We start from the raw sequence: 23,717 nt of genomic DNA, 5'->3' as shown, positions 1-23,717 counted from the left end.
AGACGATATCATCCGTGTATACTTTAATGGTAGGTATATGTAATATATTGTTGCAGGCAAATTAATTAATAGATATAAAATATGATATGGAGTTATTTTTTCGATAAAACTATTGTAATTAAATAGTTTCATCTTGAGACTAATTGTAACTATAGGATTTAATTGGCCAGGTTTGTTTGAATTTAACAAGGAATCGAAGAACACCATTTCTAAATAAAACAAATGAATAATGAGTATGTTTATTAATTCGAATACAGAGTTGCCTAAATCTAATATGAAGAAAATACCCAGTAATTAGGTAAATGGATTAGGACAAAGTTATCCTTAAACTCACAACATCTAGTCAATAATCATGATTTCATATAATATCATGAATCAGATAATATCGAATAAGTAACTACCACTAAGCAGCGGCCTCAGCTCGTCTGCGTACGTATATCTATAAGAATGTAAGAATGAACTGTAATGAATTAATGAATCTTGTTGTTCATATTGCGCGCGGCAGAACACAACCATGTTATTTTGCATCTCCTGTTTTAACTCCTTTGTTCTCATTTTCATAACTTTCTCATTACAATACCTATTAGTCCAAATTACTAAAGGATAAAAACAGATCTTAGATTGAAGAATTTAACATTTTACGCATATTTCTAATATAATAATTTTAAATCTTTCAAATAATGGTCAATGTTATACAGATCTATTTTGTTGTAAAGTTTAATAAAAATTCATTCAGTAATAATGCGTGAAAGATGAACAAACATCCATCTAGACATTAATTCATCCATCCAAACATACATTCCTGTGTACTATATCAAGAAAAGTGCGATTAAATATGTAATATGATTGAATAAGAATGCATGTGCATCAGTTTTTTAATTATCTGATGGACGTTCACGTGGCAACTTCATGCCAGGTGGGCAAGAGGTAATAGCATTTATTACCATCTCCCTGAGTATCTCCACAGTCTCATACTTTGGAAGCAACAGCAGGTTGAAGCAAACAAAGGAGGTGGGCAGACGAGTGAGGTCGTCCCCGGTCTGCAATATGGTCAAGTTGAAATTGCTGAACTCATGGCAGGGAATACGGTAATAGCCGGTCATGAAATGCAGAAGCTTTCTCTTCAGGTCATAATCCATATCGTGGGCCAAGCTCCAGAAGTCTCTGATCAATGGCGAGTCGGCCGAATACCCGCCATCGTATGAAGTACCCCTCTGCAGTACGGTAAAGTCGATCAACTGCAAGTACACGAGTTACATTTACTTAGAGCACATAAAAGTATTTCAAATAAATTTTGTTTATAACTTTTTGATAGAACCCCATTATATTCGTAGCTACCGATATAATTAAACGTTCAAAATATATTCTTTTCTCGAACTACTATTCATATAGTATCAGTTCTCTTAGAACAACGTAATGTTCATACATTACGTTGTTCTAAGAGCAGTGATTTCCAATAGTCTATATTTTACCCGTATTCATTATTCAAAATATCTCGAAATTTAGTCTATCACCATTTTACGATTGAATGTGAAGATAAAATTGTCTGTCTGTATTTAACTACAAAATAGCAACCACAGTTGTAAAACAGCTAGTAGGTATTATTACTTAAATAGTAAGAATAATTTTCAAAAGGATTACCACCCAAGGACATGACTTACCACGGCTGTCACATGACTGGACATTTTAGTGAGCACATAAAAAACCTGTAATTAGAAAGCCTGACTAGCGTAGGTAGTAAGTTATAATGGATATCCCAAACACCAATACAGTTATTTTGCTATACTGAAATACCATTTTATACTATGAGTAATACAGACCTTGAATCCACACATAAAAATCTCCAGTTCCTTAGGTCTGAACATTTTCCACAACGAACTTTTATGCGTTGCCACAACAAATCCGCCGTGGAGGGCTTGGAATTGTTTCTGGACTGACACGTTCAACAGAAAGTCGGCATACAAGTCCACAAACTCCTACAAATAAATAACACAGTGTGTATTTTATATATGTACAAGCGTATCGTCTGTTTTCCTATGCTGCTCTGATTTTTATTCACTGTAAAAATATTGTAAGTATTTTCTGGGAACTATTCTTTAATAGTTTTAGAGGATTTATTTATTGGGATGTTGTATAGGTTTAGTAATTAGAGTACAACAACTATATAGGTACATATTAAGTTATTCAGTTACTCACTGATGTTACATTACTGGGATATAAATGTAATAATAGATGCAAGAGAAGTTATGTAAAATATTTAGCCATTCCTTGATTGCATGGATGATGATTAGCAATTTAGGATTTCTTGTATTGCGTGTATGGGGTAGTATCATAGTGTACAATCGCTGGCAATTGGCTATTTGACAGTTGTAGAAATAAAATATGAAAACTAGTTTTTAGTAAACCGTAATCATACAATATGTTTTTTACATTAAAAAACCTTATTAATATTTTATTTTTGGAAAATATATCTGAGTTTTTTTATCTGTGGTTGACATGGAGCGGCCATGATTGATCATCGTATGACGTCTTAATTCAATAAACAAAACGTTAAGTAATCTCATGTCATTTGTTTTATAGTTCGTTGAGAAAATTCACTCAAATATTTCAATTTGAGTTGTCTAAAGTTTCACGGAATGGAGTTAGGCTATATTAAAACGGATAATGCAAATCTTCCCAGAATAGATTCGTTTATGATTTTTGTTCTGCCGAGTTTATTGTTTAATGTTTATTTTACCAATAGAACCAATTATACTATATTGGATGTAATTTTCCATATCATTAGGTAGTTATAAAGAAAAACAAAGTGTCATTAGGTAGAAAATAGGTTTGTTTATTCTATAGTTTAAGAAGTTAGGTTCGGTTTCATTTATTTTTGGAAAATCAAACATATTGATTTTTTAATACTTACTTTGATGTAAGTATTAAAAATTCACATAGGAATATCGCAGACATATCAGACGTAAGCTGTGAGTCTCAGCGTGTCAATTGTAACCATTGCTTTTGCAATTTGTTGGGATATTGCAACAATTTGTTGCGATATTTAATTGTCGTACTTCGACACATAAGCACGGCATACGTTTTGTAGCTTACCACTTTCACAATTCCAATAATATCTGTATACATACCACTCATAATAGTTAGAGCGCCGTATTAGCCTTGTTTCGTTTATTGAAATATGACGTTATAACTCGGAAATGTCACGTGACATAGTGTTTTAGCGCGAATTTCAAACCAAGAGAAACAAAATTATTTTTCTCTATGAAATAAAGCTTATTTTGAAAATTAGATAATTGTAGGGGGTTTTAAATAAATCTACAAAAATTATAGAATATATTTCAGAAAATTGTCAAGTAGCCAATTATAAATTACTGCAATTGGGTAGTTGTAGTAATGTGTAATTGCTTCTCATCAACTGTTTGAGTGTCAACTTTTAAGTTACAAAAGTCTTTATTAGTGCTTATTTGGTCTTTAGTTGACATATGATTGTAACGTTTCAAACATTCAATGTATCTTTATCGTATTAGCATTTTAGCTGAATTAAACCAATATTTTCTTATATCGTAGATATAACGTTTTGTTTCAATAAGTGTCGAGTGTGGTCAGTCAAGGTACGTGAACAATTTACGTACCTTTTTGTTTGCTTGTGTCACAAAAATGCTGTCACCATTTTCTTTCAGATCATATAATATATTATTACGTTGGGCATCTTGATAGCATATGCGGAAGGTTTGGAAGTACACATTTTGCAAATCATCGCCAGTGTACTCCAACATATTTTGGAGGCCGCGGTACAAGGTCTAAAACAACAGTAATGTATATTTTCTCGCACAAACACACATTTCAGTGTAATACAAAGCTTGTATCGGCAATTGTTACCTCAACGTTGAACCTCTATCCCTAATATAACTTCGGAGATAATGAACTTTCAGTAGAAAGTTCTGCCTAAAGAGGAATCCAGAAGGGGATTTGTCGTTTTTATGATTAGAAACCATTAGAAAGCAGTTTTAATTTATTTAGAGCACTTTATTGCACTAACATTGAAAGGATATGAACAATGAACAAAACATTGCATAAATTTACATATACCTACCTACATATAAGTTATATACAATTTATTAAAGTATTTATGATCTATCGTATCATCTCAAACGATTAAATACGTAGAATTGAGTTTTGCAATATACTTACTGGATTCCAATCTTCTAAATCTTTGTACTGTCCCTTCCTGCCCATTAGCTTTTTAAAAAAGACATCCGGAAAGTTTATCGAAACAAGTACCTTATTGTACATAGCCAGACCCATCAAGATGCCAATCAGTCTGTATTCAGCCATCTGGGAGTTTGAGTTAAACCTGAAATAGTATAACAATGTTTCAATTGATGTATTTATAGCATATTACAATTCTTAAGGCGTCATAACTTAGACCTCAAACTTAGTCCTCAAAAGATCTAATAATTATAATAAAAAATAGTCGATATATAAATCAATGTAACCTTATAAGATAAATTTATTATATTTAAATTAAAACAAATATTCATTAATAATTTAAAAGCTGTCCTCATGTCTGTGAAGCTTTTACCATTTTCCACAATTATCAATCAATCTCTTTAATTGTTGATACGGCACGGCTCAAACTTTACTCTTGATCTGCTTGATGTAACTGTCTTGGTCCTTCTATATTCGATGTCATTAGTTCATCGTGTCGTATCAATTGCATCCACCATCTATTTTCAATGTTAATTATTATCCGTTTCGTTTCTTTAGCTTTGCAGTCATTTCTTATTTTATTACTATTCTTTCCGTCCTTCTTCAAAACCACATTTTAAATACTTCCAATATTAATAAAATTCTACAATCCGTAGACTTATAATACATACTCGACGGCCTAATAAAGAAAGGCCTTTATAATTTATTTGTAAATATTTGACTCAACTGTCTAAGTCGAGTCAAATATTTACTTATCAATTTAATATAAACACTTACCACACAGTATTTGTGTCCGAGAAGTGAATAAAGTTTCCATTTGCAGGATTGAATATGTGGTCGATAATAGTTTGAAAGAATTCCTGAATTTTGCTCCTGCTACTTCCCTCACCGTCAATGAACACTGCTAACTTTTTCTTCAGATCAAAGGGACGGTTTTCTATCACTTTCTCGAGCTACAAAATTCCAATAGGTATACTCAGAAATGTACGAAATAGTTCATAAAACATATTTAAATAGAAAATACTAATACTTTTTGTTTTCTTATTGTACAATATTATATTTATGCATAATACAAAATAGTTTCTCATTTTTTGTTACAAAATACTTAATTTGAATAAAATACGTAATTCATATTGTTATATATAATATATGTATAATTGTTACTAATAGTAGGTAATAAGTCCTAAGAGATATTCTCTCATCTGTTATTTGATAATGGCAATATTTATCAATATGTTAGCTTCAGTTTTCGCATGGACACGCCAATGAGCTTTTATTCAGCTTCTATTCTAAATTTTGAATGAATCTTTGCATATTATAATTGATTGATGTAAAATTTTATGGTTTTAATGCCACAAATTTAATATCTAATATATCAAAGATACGATACATCGATGTGTGGATTATACATATATATATATACAGATAACAGATCAAAACCTAAATAAATTCGTTTTATAGTCAAATAAAGCAAAACGTTCATTAATTTCTAATGAGTTAACACACAGACAGATTGACAAATAGATTTTAAAATGCTGACTAGACGATCAATATCAATACGAATAGTTAGTTTTTACTATATAGTTAGTTATATAAAGGGTTCGAAGCTACGATCATGAGGAGAAATATTGTTTCAAATAGCTACACCGCCTAAGTCCTCGGAAATATGAAACACAGTATATATCTCATATCAGACAATATTTCCTCTTCTGTTTGCAAGAAATCTGTATCTAAAGGTGCATCAATAATAATGTAATAAGAATAAATATTAAACAAGTATAGAAACACTGACCTGCTTAATAGCGTCTTCGACGATATGCTCACTGCGCACCTTCAGCTTCAAATAAAATTTCGGCTTCTGCCCGCGGATCTTAGCCGCAATCTCCTCCGTGTTCATACGGAAATTGGGCTCGGCTTTCACCCTCAACGACTTGGTAGCCGGTGTCAGCATAAATGGGTATTTAAGGAACGGGGAATTCTTATCTGTTTACAGGCCATTTATTTATTAAGTAAACTTATATTACATTTTAACAAAACAGACACTTTGTAAAGAAATGTCTTAATCTGGTAGGGCACTAGAATGTATTTCCAAATGTGAGTCCAATTTGGAAATAAATCTTAAACTTTATAGGTACCAAGAAGTAAAATAACGTAAGCGACCATGTAATATTTAAAGATACATATTTGTGATGAGAACGTTTTTATAATAAATAATAGCATTTATGTAAAGGGATATTTAAGACACATAAATATGCACTTAAACAACGCCAAAGTTTATTATGGAATAAACTATTACATGAATCATTACGATGCGTAGACCTAATTATAATTTTGTTTTGAGGTATGCAATTTATATTAACTTAGTTATATACATATGTTTAAATCTATCATGACATTTTTAATAAATTAAATACTGTAATGGATAATTACTGTGACTGATACAATGCTATTGCTATTCTCCAAATACTGTAAATGACTTGGTAGAGTAAATTAAAACAATCCATGCTCGCTATACAGTTCAAACTTGCGGCGGCGTGACGGGCTTGGTCATTGTGTTCCCTCTAATATAGTTGAGTATAAGCCATCAGCTGGCTCATCCGTCATACTCGTGAACGGGTTGTGCTTGTGAGGACTGGTTTATTCGGGTTACGGCTGCTGATTAAATTATTTCTTTTTGACAAAAATGTAGTATCATATGCGGGTGGCATATACTATTTGAGTTTTGTCAAAAAAAAATAAAGAGAGAAAAATGACCGCTAGGTCACTGTATTCTCCTTTATTTAATTTAAATATAAATCTGTATTTTTGTAATCATGTACAAGCTCATTTGAAAATAATAAGAGCTAAATTTCTTGTCAGTTCTCCTTACGATCTTTTATTTCACTCTGAACTGACGGTAGACTTCACTTATCACAAGTATCTGTAATAGACCTACTGAAATAAAGATATTTTATATATATAAATAAAATATAATAAATATTAATGGAAACCATATAAAAGTAATAAGAATTTAGTTCCTTACCAGAAGTCACTTTAAATCTATTATTCTCATTAAAACCATCTACTTCGTCTTCATTATTCTGATTTTCATCGTCATCCTCCTCCTCTCCGTCATCATCTTCATCATCCTGATTATCCTCATCATCATCCTCGTCCTCATCCTCATCATCATCCGAATCAGAATCTTGTTTATCCCTAATTAATCTATTCAAATCCGCGTTGTAGAATTCCTCAAAAGCTATGTAGGGCTCATCAATGTCCAGCACATCTATGCCTAATTCAACAGCTGTGAGAAAAATACTTAATACAATAATAATATCTAATAAAAATAATTATCATATTGTATTACTAGCCGCTTTCTTTATAATTAATTATACGTAATACCAGCTTTCTACCTATAGCATAGTACGAGCAGTGTCGTCAAAATGAAATTTACAAAAATCTATTTAAATCATGTTATGAAACATATGTACCACTGCTTTTTGGTCTTATCAGTTGATAAGTTACTCAGAATTGCAACACATCAGCGACTTTTTTTATTACAGACAGGGACCGACTTTTCTCGAAAACAAGAACAAGCGAAATGGATATGCTAATCGTGGATGTTGCCAGACTCGTACTCCTACACTTATTTTAAGTGAGTTGTGTAATAAAAGAAGTTACCCAAATCATTGACTTTGTCCTGCTCCTCCGAAGCCTCAATCTTCATTATTAATACATAGTCAATATAATTACTTGGTGACACAGAATTGGTCAATGTCACGGCAGCTTCTTTTGGTTTCGGAATTCCTACATCACCAGCTAGTATACTCGCAAAGTACAAAATCTGTAAATATATTTAATTATAGATATGGACTGGACTTACGTGCTACTTATGAAGAAGGTTTAAATTAAAATAATTTACCATGCCTATAGAATAAATAAATTTTGAAGTTCTTAGACTCTCAAATAAAAATACTGTGAAATGTTTCTATAATAACTAATTAATCGCTATGAAATTTTATACATAGGACAAGGCAACTAATACCAACTTTTTACACTAGTCGGATTTTCTTTAAACAAGTTTGTTTTAGAATTACACATAACTGGATCGAAGATAGCATATAAATTTTATTGAATGTACATGCTAGATAACGAATCGTAATGAATTGTTAGAATAACGATAATAACGAATAAAATACCTTTATATTTACTATAACAACGTTATGTTATTATAGCGTGGACAGAGAGAGGACCTCTTAAATGATAAAATGTTTCATAAGTACTACCTGTAAAAGTATTTTTGGAAGCAACCTTACCCTCACAAATTCCATTGCTGCAATAAGGAAGTCATCGTTTTCAATAGTGTCACGATATTTCTCTTCCCTGGACCTCAGAGATATTACTTCTTGTAATGCCGCTAATATTTGTGGTATATACTTCTTCTCCTGCGCCCACATACGCACCAGACTTGCCTTTGCTATAAAGACCAAAAATTATTAAATTTCTATAAGCCAAGTATTTCTCAACTCTGCGATCACTTACATATTACAATTGATTTACCTAATAAGGTTCTGTTTCAATAAAGATTGAAAGTGATTCTTTAAAAAAATGTTAGAAGGTTACTTTTGCATCGGGACACTGCTCTTGATATACCTTATGTAAACAGCTTGTTAACATACCTTCATATGTTTGAAAGGTTCATAAGTTGATATTTATACTATTTAAAAGGAAAAATATATCACCTTTTACAGAGATATTTTCAACCGCATAGCATAGTGCTTCGAGGCCCATGCCCGCACAGAAGTAAAAGTAGTTGTATCTTTTATTCTTGTTGTTTACCTGTATGAATACAATAATACAATTTACTAGCGACTCAGTATTTATAGTTTTAAACCTTAGATTAAAAGTTAAACCTTAAACAAGCTTATTTCTAAATTTAGTTAGTTGGTGTCGTGTCTGTATTGTATTCTTTTTTTATTATGAAATTTGAGCACAGTCACACCTGATGTTAAGTGATAAACTGTATCACTTCCTGCTCCTGTTGTATAATAAATATAAATAGTTATAAAGTTTGTATTTGTTCAGCTATCTGAGTAGCTCGTAAACCGAATTTGAACCCAACACAAACCAACTTTCTTTCGATAGTACTCGAATACAGAACATGTCCTGGTATTATAGACCTAAAGCAACATTACAATCACAAAAACAATATAAGGTTATTATGTTTAGACTCTCTGAATCTGAAATAATTAAATAAACTGCAGTAATTACAACATAAATAAAACTTTCTACGAATATTGTAGTACACATATTAAAAATTGACGTGTAATACTTAAAAAAAGTTAGTGTAAAGTTCTCTTATATTAATAAACATACCCTGCTGTAGTATTCATAGACTTTACGATGAGATAGTGGATCGAAGATGTGCAGTGGTTCTTCTTCATCTTCGGTATTAGCTGGATCAGCGTCAAAACACGACATCTCAGTTTCTTTTTCTAAAAGGGAAAAAACTGTTGTACATATATAGCAAAATTTCGTATACCATCACGACTGTTATTCCATATGAGTGTTCAAAGGCATTGTTAATTTCCAATATCGTAATGCCGATATTTCACATTTTATTACAACCCTACGTTATAGGGAGACATACCATGTTTGTACCATACATTCGGATTCATTTTTGGTTTTAATATCGGATTTCCTTACCAGGTGAGTCATTTAATGGAACTTACCACACAAACACATTTTTGGTGTGAGCCAGAATTGATCTCATGATATTAGGTGTAAACTCGAATTAATAAATGATTTAGCTATTCTCAGACAAAATTTTCTATTTATTACATTTTTTAACTCGTTTAATTCTACTGTCTCATTCGTAGCATCGTCTTTCTTATCTGATTTGAAATTGTGTGTGTATTTATTTGCTAAGTGAGTTTATTAGATTTTTGGTAATAAAAATGCATATTCAGATAAAAAAATCGTTACATTAATGGAGTTTAAGAGGATATAATATTTAATTATATATTACATATATTTTAATATTGTTGTGTACCCCTAATATTCACATTACCAATACAAGCTTGTTTCCTGAAAATACATACCCAAAGAAGACTTTCTGATCATTTCGCTTATAGCATTCGCTAGAGTCTCCGGTATGATTGATCGAATGGCCTCAACACTCAATTTGCAAAATTCCTCCTCAGGCAGTATATTCCCAAGAGACTTAGAATCGCATTTTTCTTCCAGAGCTAAAATCATGAAGCATGATGTTTTATAGTTAAAAATTGTACATAGTAATCTGCGTGGGTTTTCTGTCTGAGCTATTGCTGCCACCAAAATGCTAGCTTTGTAATAAACTACGTTACGATTTGAGGAGATATGACTATGAAATGGTATGGTTTCATGGTATGGAGACATGACGCCTTATCAATGGTAATGCATGAGGGGTAACACGTACTCCATGTGTTTACCGATAAGTATGTCCGTGGAGCTCATTCCACGGTACCAAGGTATCAGAGCTAGGTAGTATTTGAATTACTCGGATTACAAATACGTAATTGAAAAACAAACACGTATTTGGTATTAGAATTTCGATTACTAAAAGTGTAATTAGTAATTTGTATTTTAAATACATGACCCTGAGTGATTTTCTAATTGAGTAGTATTAAAAATACTTATGGCTTTAAAATATCTACACTAATAATATATAGAGGTAAGGTTTGTATCTTTATTCGTTCAGGGTAATCTACTTATCTGAATTTAAAAAATCTTTAATTGTTAAAATAAGCTACGCTAAAGCACACTACGACCAATAGAAGCGGAACAGCAATGAAAAATGTGGCAAAAAATGAATAATTTTGAGTGCTTCCGCTGCGTGCACTTACTAAACTTTTAAAGTTATGTATGACGGAATATAATATATATATATATATAAATATATATAACGGGATTGTTCTCCTTTAAAAATTCCAAAAAAAGGTCCATGACAACATATTTCTGCCTTTTAAGGTTAACTCACTATAACCTTTTTTGTGGTGATCAAATTTCTTCTGATGTTAATCATTATCCGAATAAATATACGTTATTTATTAGAAGTAATTAATTTTGAACAAAACTGTTCTTTACATCATTTTATTTCAACGAACATTTTAGGAGATCCGAGATATCTTAGTTTTAATAAAATAAGTACCTTACTCACTGACATGTCAACGCAGTTTATAAAATCTCACAAAAACGAATAGCTCAATTGATATTGCATGGAGATAAAGTTTACTTTTTACAGCTGTTAGGGAGTTTCCTAGGCTCCTTAGGTGTCGCATTGCTCCATAATTAGAATACATAAGACTAACAAATTAATATGTCAAACAGTTTAAAAGTTAAACAAATATTGGGCCCGCGTGAAGACTGGGAAGGTTGCTAGTACAGTATAGTGCGGACCGCGAAAAGTAGTACCTCGGACCGTCAATAATGTTAAACGTATTAGTAATTAATGATTTTTTTAAAAAACAAATACGTTCGAGTATTACGGACGCCCACTTAGAAGACACACTTCGAAATTGCTGTTTCTCTAGAATACTAAACTATAAAGAACTGGCTCAAAACCGTTGGTTACTACTTTGTGGAGAAAATAGCTCTATAATATTCGTAAACAAAAAGGCGATAGACAAATATATTAACCTGACTAATGGAATCCCCATTACTAACAATCAGCATCATCCTCCACAGATGACAGGTTAAGCATGAAGTTAGTTCAGCTAACTTGTAACTACTCATTGTAGCAAATTTAGAAGGATGGTTTCCGGGGGCCCCGTGGATGGCGACCTAACATGCAAACGAGTATGTATTACATTTATAACAAATATGGCCACCAGTCTAACAATCCGTCTTTGCGACGCGCGACATATTTATACATATTAGATATTACTAAATACAGACCGCTAGCTTGCTTGATTCATTTCAGTTACATACAAAAAATAAACTGATAATAAATGTTATTATTACGAAGGTGATGTTGATCATGGTGAAATTAGCAAAGGATGATGATAGTGACTGTTAGTGATTATGAGGGGGATGTTATTAACCCTCATCACTGTCATCATCAGCGCCACCTTCAATATAATCAGTTTCACCTCTATCATTTTTTATGTAACAGGGATGGAAAATATGCTGACGGCCTAGGTGATGATCGTTTCTTAACATGAACCATGGACATCATTTCGTCATGTGCCGATCAGATATTCTACTACTATTAAGGTATCATGACTCTGTACACTCTGATTTCACTATCTTATGTTCACCCTTCAATCGAAACAAATAATAATGATTTTATTGCAAGCTACCTAGGTAGAGGTACGCTTAAAACAAAGTCTACCTGCGTCAAATTTAAATAAAGAATGACTAAATAAATAATCCTGGATAATTAACACAGCGCCATCCAGTCCCAGGGTACCTAGAGCTTGTGTTACGGGTACTAGACAACTGATATATCTAAATAGTTCGATTTTTTTTAAACACATACATAATATACGTAGGAAACACCCAGACCAATACAAACAATCATACTCGTGAATACCGAATGTTTGCACCGTACGAGGAATCGAACCAGCGACCATTAGGTGTGCCACCGAGGCCGTCTGGACATAGGTAATAAGAGTAGTAATTATGATTGACTAGTATTATGCTTTTTAATAGTCAATCATATTTAATTACAATCTAAATGTAGTTATTTATTCTGTGAAGTATTACACTGAATTTATAGATTTTTACATACTATTTACAACTTATAATGTAATCTATTTAACCTAACTAACATTTATTAACCTAAAACTTAACTTAAAACTAAAATATAATACTTGTGATTTGTATTTTAAATGAGTTTTATACTTAATGTGATCGATTTTTTGTAATTTTCTTTTTTTTATAGGGACTAAAATAATTATAACGTTTTTGCCATAAATCAAATACATTATGTTATTTTCCACGGTTTTAATGACTAAAACGGAGAAATAAAGTACTGTGGTAACGTTGCGTTGAAAACAATGACAATATTAGTAGTAATATAAAATGTAAAAGTCATGTTGCTGGTGACGAAATAAAAATCTTAGTTCTAATCAGCTTTTAATTTCAAAAACATATCATGTTATTTTTTTTTATAAATCGCGTTTAAGCATACGTCCCATCTCATGATAAACGGTTACCGAAACTTAAACGCTTGAAACACCAGGAATATCAAGCTTCGTAGATCCTTAAAAAATGTTAATATACCCTTCTTGAAAAAACATGTATTTTACTAGAGAAACTTCTGTAGATAGTTTATACCATCTTCTAAAGCCTCACCTTGACCATTTAGAATATCTGCAAGTGTGTTCTTGAAATTCGTGTAGTAAGTTTGTAGTGCAATGGTAGAACGTAGCTGTGGCATCATGTCTATCAATTGCTGAGAGCACGATCTGTGGTAAATTTGCTAGAACACACAAAGAAAGGGGAAATCTAGTCTCTAGTCCTCAGTGAAGTATTGCTTTGCTCTATTAAGTACTCCATGCTTTTTAGACGCCAGCCTGACTTTGTTTTCAATGTAACTACTTACTGTGCTCTTAGGAAAGGCGACCGTAGTTTTCCGGAAATAGCTATCTGTCTTGGTAGAGTTAAATGACTGAAATAAATTGCCGAGAAGAAGATAGAATTAAAGAGAATTATGAAAGTGCAAGAAGACGCGTATTTCTGAGACACTTGTCAGAAACACACTACTTTAACATATATCCCAGCTTGGTGTCTTGCATATTAGTCTTCGTTGATAATCCAGTTATGTCACAGTAACTGTCGCCACAAAGTACAAGGTACTTTATCAGGTCTACTAAAGGATGTTATCAGATTATCACCTATAGAGATAATAAGGGCGACTGAATGAAGTAGGTTCCGCCAGCTTTGACAAGATACTAATAACAACCACCAAACATCTCGTCAGAATAATGTCGTGCTAGTTGCTCCCCAACTTTGCTGAAGTCGATTATAGGCTTCAGCAATTATCTTCTAACAGAACAAGGACGGACTGTAAAGAACTTGACATTTCTCTATAAGGTGAATGATGCTATGTAGAATGACAAATGGAAACGAACATACCACAACTTGTATAAAATGAATTAAAAAATTAAATTAAATAAAAATTAGATTATACCCTTTTATGTTAATTCAAAGCATAAAAGCGATTGCAAGACAGTATCTAGACTTACCGTAATATTTGCGACCGTTGAATGATGGGAGTATTCTCATATCGTATGATATAAACGTAACATGTAGACAGGTACAATATCTTCACAGATTTCAAATGTTCTGCAGTCTATTTTTGTGAACTAATTTTAGAAGAAATACTTGCAGCAATGAACGACGAAAACGTTACATTTTTAACACAATAATAGTTTAATATAAATATGACTTATTGTTTTATTATAATAGGCAATAAATGTTTCGTATAATTATGCAAGAAATAATTTTATACATTATGTGCCCAGTTCCTTTTAGTCTCATAATTAAATAGGCATTGCCGTGTTTTGCATAATTATCCAAATATAGATGAGATAGGGTTTTGTAAAATGTAATTCTATTAAAGCCAAGCAAGTATTTCTCCCATCTCGGCAAGGCGACGATTGCTGATTGACTTTCCATCAGGAGAATCATGAAATTGTTTGCACTTCTAAGTAAATAAAAAGCTAAAATAAATATACTAGTATAAATACTTCTATTATATGGATACATACAGACATTTTATAATAGCGTTATTATTAATGATAATTAGTAAGGAAATAATGCTAGTTTAATTATTTACCATTGAAATAAAACGAAATTTTCTGCATTTACTTTTACATCTTATCTTTATTTGGTTACCCGTTAATTAAAAGTAATAGAAAATTCTGTATATATTTAAAAAATACATTCAATATCTATTTTAAATATACACAGAATTTCAAGATCTATTATTATTAAAAAAAACTTCGGTACGACTAAGGGACCTAGTCGCCTAATTTATACTTATTAAAACTTTAAACTATATCCTTAGTTTTACTTAGAAAATATACTTTATGAAAAATAATAAACTACATATACAAAAAATATACTTAATACCCAGAAATCTCATAAACAACTAAAGCATACAACTAATTCTGTCTAACATTAAGTTTAAACATTTTTATTCCGTTATTAAATAGTATTTTTTTTATAAAAAGTTAAATACTTATTTTTAATATTGTATCAACTCTCTGCCTTTTATTGCTCTTTACACAGTACAAAAAGAATAAATATCGGCATTATTTTCCAGTTTGTTTGGAGAAAAATAGATTTAAATATCTGGTACTTAGGAAAATAGGTAGTAATTGAAAATAATAGATAGTTTTATAGTACGGGGATAAAGTCTGCGTCCGGGAAGATAGGAACAATATGTAAAATAGCTGCACCAACAAGGTCCTCAACTGTAACTGTAAATAATTATATGTTACTTATATACATAATAATTAAAATACTTACAAAATTACATACAAAGTTATATTAAAGTATAATTACCCTTATAAATTGATATAATAATAATAAAAATATAACTAAAATATTAAACTAATTGGTATTTCTTTGGAATGGCATAGGTACGATTTAAGTTCTCTTGTCTTCTAAATAAAAATAAATCCACTCACATAATCTTGAAAATACCACTTGTCTAAAAGATTTTCAAACATGTATTATAAGTAGATATTAACAAAGAAAGATTTGGAGACCACTTTCTTACCATTATTAGAGTATATTATTGAAATTATGAAAAAAACTTACTTTATAATTATTTCTGCATTAGAAACTCCGCCCGCTTCCACATATTTATGTTTCCTCGCTCGATTGATCAAGTTGTCAAAATTAGATGGTGCGGTTTATATGTATCCAACAAGACATTATGGGATACGATTTAATCAGTGGTACTACTTGAGCAACCGAACCCTAGATGGCATGTAATGACACATCGTGGCCAATTTTGATGACTCTTTGCAATTGAGATGTTTTACTCCTGTATTTTTTGTCTTATACTAATGTCAGCAATATTATTACATTCTTTAGAAATATAGTTAAATTTGTTCTTACCATATTGTCCTTCTTCATGGGCACTTCCCTCCTGAGAAGACCCAGGCTTAGGAGATTTCATATCACCCTCGTCATCGTTCATTTCGTTATCATCATCATTTTTAATGGCGCCCTTTTTAGCTTTATTTCTGTAATATAAAATTATATGAAAAACATAATTCATGATTATGTTCTCAGACTATACATTTAAAAAAAGGTCACGTTAGGTGTTGTTGTCATTTCCCTTTTCCATTTCATGGGTTTTATCTAACAATGAAATGACAATTACAAATGACACTTAATTACAATTTACACTATAAGTTATAATTAAAAAATTAAGAACAGATACCTGGTGCCGGACTGAGATGAGCGGGCTTTAGCGGAACGTCTCGGAAGGTTACACATACGTGCTCTGCGATAAAACAGCATTAAAGCTTCGCCTGCAGCTTCATCGGGTGAAAAAGGTTTGCTCTAAAAACCGATATACTAGCTTAAAACTTGTAATATCCATATACCTAGGTAGACTTTTTTATGGATGATAATAGAATGTTGTACCCATCTGCGCTAACGGTTTACGCTGTCGGGTCACTATTGGAAGATGATAAAATGTCAGGTCGGTTAGCCCATCTTGGCAAACTTCAATTTACTCGATGGTTTACAGGGAGAATCGCGTGGAGGTTAACCTGACATGGCTCGTTGGTAGTAATGATAGTGGTAATTGCTAGTAAACGTTACTAATAATTCCTTCCTCCTCTAAGTAGACATTGTGGCCTTGCGTTTTAGTATACAGCGAACCGTCTTACTTCCGATGGTCGCGTTTACAATATTTTACACGACACAAATATTTGTATTCACGAGTAGGATTATTTGTATAGGTTTGGGTGTCTTATATGTATTATTGATTTATGCTTTAATGCACAATAAAATTTGTACTTAATGATGTAATGGCATTCTCAGTAGTTAACCTTAAGTACCTATACAGATAACGTTGTGAGGCAGTTCAGGGGAAAAAGGGTTAGCGAAAAAAAGTTACATGAATTACTATATATAAATTTGTTCTGGTTATGAATGTATTTAAAAAAATATGTATTTATAACAGTTAGCTAGTATCCATAACACAAGCTCAGGTTTACTTGTACAGCGCTGTATGAATTATCCTGAGACATTATCCTTACTAATATTATAAATACGAAAGAAACTCTGCCTGCCTGTCTGTCTGTCTCGCTTTCACGCCAAAACTACTGAACCGATTTCAATAAAATTTGGTACACAGATAGTCTAGACCCTGAGAAAGGACATAGGCTACTTTTTAATGCAAAAAAAAAGTGTTGTAAGGGGTTGAAATTGGGGATGAAAGATTGTATGGAAGAATCGTCATTTTTGAAGCTAGAAGCTTGAAACTTATTTTTGAGGCTGCTAATTAAATATAAATAAATATGACATACAAAGTTTTTAAAAATGTTACCCTTAAGGGGGTTAAATAAATTAGGGGATATTTTTTTTATGTAAATTCGTTATTATTGAAGATAGAACACTGACATTGACACTTATTTTCGAGGCTATTTATGAAATATAAATAAATATGACATACTAAGTTTGTAAAAATCTTACCCTTAGGGGGTAAAATAAAATAGGGGATGAAAGTTTTTTGTAAATTAGTCATTTTTGAAGCTAGAAACGGATTTTTAAGGCTGTTGATTGAATATAAATAAATAGGCCATCAAATTTTGTAAAAATGTTACCCTTAAGGAGGTAAAATAAAATAGGGGATGAAAGTTTATATGTAAATTCGACATTTTTGAAGCTAGATGCTTGACACTTATTTCTGAGGCTGTTGATTAAATATAAATAAATAGGGGATGAAAGTTTTTATGTATATTCGTCATTTTTGAAGCTAGAAGCTTGAAACTTATTTTTGAAGCTGTTGATTAAATATAAATAAATAGGTCATCAAAGTTTATAAAAATGTTACCCTTAAGAGGGTAAAATAAAATAGGGGATGAATATTTTTATGTAAATTCGTCATTTTTGAAGTTAGACGCTTGAAACTTATTTTTGAGGCTATTGATTAAATATAAATGAATATGACATTCAAAGTTTGTAAAAAATTGCCCTTAAGGGGTTAAAATAAATTAGGGGATGAAAGATATTAGGTAATATCGTCATTTTTGAAGCCAGATCTATTAAACTTTTTTCATTGGCTTTTTGAGTTACTGTTATGTATGGAAGTGTCGTCATTTTTGAAGATGAAACGATGAAACTTTTTCATTTGGCTTAGGTCATCAAATATGTTTTTCATTATTTGGTCAAGGTCACTGTTTTACGCAGACGATGTCGCGAGTACAGCTAGTTCTATTATAAATCATTATATTTATACTAGCTGTTACTCGCAAATTCATCCGCGTACTTTTTACCTTTCTTTAGTTTAAATATCAACTCAAATGAAATCAAAAATCTTTATTTTATGTAGGACGATGTAGTTATATATGAACGTCAAGTTTTTTGTATTATTATTTTTTCCCTATCGTCCAGTTTAGTAGTTGAAGTTGTACAAATTTAATTGAGAAGAACTGGTAAGAAACTCCACTGAATTTCTTTATATTTAATTGTTCAATTCATTGACATTACTTATATAGGTGTCTATGTTTAACATTAAATAAAAATCCCGTGCATGAACAACTATTACCATGCACGTGTTTGACACACGTGCATTATACGTTAAGTAATGAGTTAGTTTCTAAAATAAATGTAGCCAAGTCCTGTCAAAATCGGTCAAACAAAAGTACCCTATATAGTTTAATATGCATTTAGTGTAAAGCTAAATTACAAACAGATACTTCAATCATATTTAATTGTAAAGATATTTAAAATAAAAAAATGCAAGGTGAATATTAAAACTGTTGTAACTACACCTATTTTCGGTGTTTATATCATTAGCTAATTAATTCGCGACTTAAATTTTGATAAAATAAATAATTAAGACGATTTATAAAAACAACATGTGGCAACTTAGTACGAAACGAATAATATAAAAAAATATCGTCGACTAGTTGCCCCGTGCAACTGCATAACAATTACTTCACTTTCATGAGTATATTACGCCCAATTTATATAATATATTTTTAAAAGATAGCCTACATGTTATTCTGATATATAAACAATATTACTGTAGTTTTATCAAAATCTGTTAAGTAGTTTTTCCGTGAAAGAGTAATAAACATTCATTCATTCATCCATCCATACTCACCAACCATCGCGTTTGTAACATTAGTACGGTAAAGTCAAGGGAAGTGTGCAATAAGTACCTAGTTTAGTAGTACATGCGCTTTTCATATACATAAGGTCATCTATGTGTCTATATCTGCAGACGCAATCAATAGTGAGACTTAGGGGAAGGGGAGTTTAAACTGGACGCCATGCCTAAAGCGAACATCCGTTTCAAATACATCGCTTATAAATTTTATGCACTCTTTTGTATCATTGCCCGTACCTACCCTTTTAACGTTCAAATTTTGCATAAACAAGAAAAACGTGTTCAAAACAAGTATTTTGGCATTATTATGAAAAATAAAACGGAAACTATATACGTATAATGCACTTTTGATGTTGATATAAATAACGAGTTCTTGGAGAGTATATTCTCTAAAAAAGGCGAAACAGTAGCCGACTGTATTTAAAAAGCTATGATCTATCTTCACAATGAACCTCCATAAATGTATTTTAGCAAAGAATTAATTTAACTAGAACTATAAAGTATGTTTTTTTTAATCGTCTGATTAACATTTAACACTAAACAACTGTATTTATTGCATTCAAATGTTACTTAAATACTTAGGACAATAAATATTCGTACGCAAAATTTGTAAAAATCACGGGATCATACCACGTTTAAGCCCGTTATCATGGCGGTTAAAACACTGTCGAAATATCGGGCACTCAATAAAAATAAAACGTGATATAATCCCGTGAATTTTACTAATTATAGATACTGTTTAATAATGACCGCATCTAATTTAAAACAGTATATATTAAATATTCGGTTATTTTTTGACCTAGCAATAAAATATAATAATGTTTCTTTATTTGTTTTCAGCACGATATACTTCAAAAATTAACAGTCATTAAAATTATAATAATAAAAACGGGATATAGCCCTTATGCCATGCTCGCTTTAAACCCCGTCCCCCAAGCAAAGGGCAAAGTGAGCTTTCGACAGGGTATCCTATTTAGGTCTTATATTTTGCAGACATGAAAAATTTAAATTATTAAAAAAAAATTTGAATATTCATTATCGAAGTATAATTAATGTAGTTGCTAAAAGACATTACAGTTTTATTTTTCTTTGTATTATAATACCTACACTTTTCTTCTAAGTACAAACTTGTACCTATTCATAAGCACGTCTGTCTCAAATATATTTGCTGATAAAAAGCTTGTCTGTAATCTGTTCAAGTTTCAACGACGATCAAATTACTAAGTGTGCCAATGAAACACCTTTGCAGGTTTTAATTTCATTAGGTACTTGATAAGTTACATAAACGGGTAGGTTGACACACCCAACTGTGCTAACGTAGGTAGGAACATAATACAAAAATGTATGGATAATCATAAATATATCATCGTTTACTTAAACATAACGTTAAAACTGATGGACAAATGGTATAAGTTCGGTATAAGTATTCCGATTTACCATTTTTCTCTGAAAACGTAAGGTAAAAGTTAAAATATGAATAAGTAAGTACGTACATGATAGAATGCATCGCTAGACTTGCAATATTGATTTAAACAATTTTCCTTTCCACACCCATCTGTTAGCTGGTAGAAATATCTCTCGATTAATGTTTTAGCGATTCCTTGGAATTGCCTCTGCATAATTTTTGGGTTTTTAACGTATCTTCTTTATCTGCAATTAAGATATGTAATAAATTTGCGAACTGATGCCGCTCAGTGGCGGCGTTGAATGCGATGACACCTGCGCGATAGCGTTTCGCTCTTATTTTATCGACAGAAATGTTAACACAAAGACTCCCGACAGCGATGGTCTAGACTTGTACTTTCTAACTGGGGGTGCGTAATCAATAACTAGGTAGCTATAGTACCTAGTTAGAGTACCCGGATGGAGTTAACAACAAAGAATGGCTTGACTAAATGAATCAGCTATAATAATTAAGTTTATTTATTAAGTTCAAGCGTATTAATTATTAAATTATAATTATAAAGCAAATAAAAGTCTTAACTGATTTTTTTAGACTTAACAAAAGAAATTGTGGAAATCCCTGGTCTAAAGTATAGACATGATTTTTTTAGTATGGGCGGGGCCCTAATTAACTTACTATAATATGGGATTAGGGATACTAATAATAATATGGGATAGGGATTACTGTCCATAAAAAAAGATTTTAAAAAATATGTTAACTTACGGAATATGCAGACAAATATATTATATCGAATAAATGAAAAAAAAATTAAACATAGAACACTGTAATTTAACAAATACCCAATCTGATGACTTGATCTCAGAAACCACGTAAAAATAGGTTAAATCGACAACGTGACCAGCTCGTTGCACCACGGAAATCAATTTAAAACGCCATTTCGTGTGAGCCCAAAACGAAAATGGCGTCAGATATTCGATTCTGCGCGTTTAGAGCCTTTAGAGAAAAGACTTTAAAGGATATTGTAATTAAATATAATTAAGCTACATTAATGTTAAATCGCAAATGTGGAATTTATCTTTGCAATTTAAACAGTTTAAAATAGATAACTTACCTGCTCAACACAACTGATCCGGTGCGGAATAAAAATCAGCTCGCCTACTGCTCGATGGCGCTGGAAAATGAACTGCGCAGTAGCGATAAACTCTGTAATTATACTTACTGTAGTTTATACTTATAGTTTAGCAAGTTCAGCAGAGAGTGCATAGGTGGATAGCTAGATGCAATGCGATATGCATGTGAAACGATGTGCACCTACTAAGGCGTGGTAGTAAAAATGCATTTGCAGAGAAAATAAATTTATGCAACGAATATACCAATGTATTTTTCTTTAAAATATATGTTATATTTTAAAGGAAAACACATTAATTAAGACTGACTCTAATATTCCTATTTACATATTCTACCATACAATTACGTGATTGCTTTTCTGAATACTTTCTGTTGTATATTGTCAATTAAAAATATATTATTTACTTTTTAGGCAATTAATAATAAAAGACAGTTATTTTTTTCCATACATATTTTTAAGTTGGAAATTAATAAAGTAGATACCTACAATTACTTTAAGCAATTGGATTTTATTATAGATGCTGAAACACATTTCTTTGGACTACATTAATTTTAAATTTCGTCGAATCTACCTCCATGAATTCTACTCTGAAAATAATTATCGTTAGTTCTTATTGAATATGTCACGATAGATTTACAGCAGATTTTTTACTGGCCCTGTACCTTACACTCTTAAGGCAGATGGCGCATGTGTATCTAATCAAGGATATCGTAAAATGCTAATAGGAAACAAGACACAAGAACATCAGTGCAAGACAAGATTATTTAGTAATATGCCAAGTCCTGGTGACTTGGCATATTACTAAATAATTTCAGTCAGAGTGGTATTATTATACTGAATCCTCTTTTCATGTGGAGCAACTTGTGACCAACACAGTTAAATTGTAATATGTTCTTATATCATAACAACTCATTTTACGTAACATTAAGTTTGGGGATCAATACAACGAAAAATAAATATTTTTCTGCCATTCTGCAAAAGAAGGCCAAGAGAAAAGATATTCATTATCTATACACAGCAAAGAGGTGTTTATTTCCTTGTTTTAATACTAAACTTGGTAATGACTAATGGCAACACTAAAAGCTCAAGCCAAAAGAAGAAAAAGTAACAAAAACAATATTGCCATTATAGAAAAAATACTATCCATGATTACTGGGGATGGCAATTTCATTTATATAAATAAATAAGCAAAAAAGTAGGTATTAATAGAAATATAGCAATGTTACGTTGTAGATTTTTTGCGTACTTTTATTAAAATTGATTACAAAATACAAATAGGTTACATTTTTTAATTATAAGCGATCAAATTTCTAATAATCAACTAATCCATACAGATTGCCTTTCAAGCAAATTAATAAAACAAAGTGGTTGGTAGAAATAGTAGAAAAAAGTCTCCTATAACGGCAACACTGTAATAGACAGCAAAGCACTTCTTTTCTACTCTACACATACATACAAATACGTACAAGACAACTAGTAGCTACATACATTGTACATTAGAACCGATTACTTGATTTTATATGCAAGTTGGTGAATCAAATGTCGTTTTCGCTCGCCGCATAGCGGACGTCTATTGCCTAAAAGTAATCAAATCTGTTCAGATCGTCATTCGTGCATCAACAGTCGTGATTGCAAACAAACTTGCG

At 31.4% G+C, this 23,717-nt stretch overlaps 1 protein-coding gene across 3 annotated transcripts; it reads right to left on the bottom strand.

Annotated features, from left to right (window-relative positions):
- Window positions 1-239: 239 nt before the first annotated feature.
- On the bottom strand, window positions 240-23,642 carry LOC131849335 (ubiquitin-protein ligase E3A-like). 3 transcript variants are annotated; one of them, XM_059199375.1, is made up of 17 exons: window positions 23,560-23,642; window positions 22,054-22,113; window positions 21,031-21,187; window positions 16,634-16,755; window positions 16,306-16,433; window positions 10,293-10,439; window positions 9,568-9,686; window positions 8,934-9,030; window positions 8,508-8,668; window positions 7,873-8,035; window positions 7,232-7,495; window positions 6,002-6,192; window positions 4,987-5,162; window positions 4,192-4,354; window positions 3,633-3,800; window positions 1,821-1,976; window positions 240-1,238 (listed from the first exon to the last, which is right to left on the bottom strand). In XM_059199375.1, the coding sequence occupies exons 3-17, from the start codon at window positions 21,154-21,156 to the stop codon at window positions 876-878; spliced, it is 2,544 nt and encodes an 847-aa protein (XP_059055358.1). In that variant the 5' UTR covers window positions 21,157-21,187; window positions 22,054-22,113; window positions 23,560-23,642; the 3' UTR covers window positions 240-875. The 3 variants fall into 3 exon arrangements, with proteins under 3 accessions (XP_059055358.1, XP_059055360.1, XP_059055359.1); XM_059199377.1 differs by lacking the exons at window positions 22,054-22,113; window positions 23,560-23,642 and adding an exon at window positions 21,782-21,871; XM_059199376.1 differs by lacking the exons at window positions 22,054-22,113; window positions 23,560-23,642 and adding an exon at window positions 21,705-21,784.
- Window positions 23,643-23,717: the final 75 nt, after the last annotated feature.

This window comes from Achroia grisella, unplaced genomic scaffold (assembly GCF_030625045.1).
Source record: "Achroia grisella isolate CSIRO2021 unplaced genomic scaffold, CSIRO_AGI_Agris_v1 utg640, whole genome shotgun sequence".
Taxonomy (NCBI): Eukaryota; Metazoa; Arthropoda; class Insecta; order Lepidoptera; family Pyralidae; genus Achroia; species Achroia grisella.
This window is presented reverse-complemented; position numbering and strand designations above follow the sequence as displayed.

Coding starts and splice junctions, on each gene's coding strand:
- LOC131849335 (XM_059199375.1), bottom strand. CDS start 21,156: ATGCAGAGGCAATTCCAAGGAATCGCTAAAACATTAATCGAGAGATAT. Junction 16,756..21,030: donor CTAGCGATGCATTCTATCAT/GTACGTACTTAC, acceptor ATCGGTTTTTAG/AGCAAACCTTTTTCACCCGA. Junction 16,434..16,633: donor TCATCTCAGTCCGGCACCAG/GTATCTGTTCTT, acceptor TTTATATTACAG/AAATAAAGCTAAAAAGGGCG.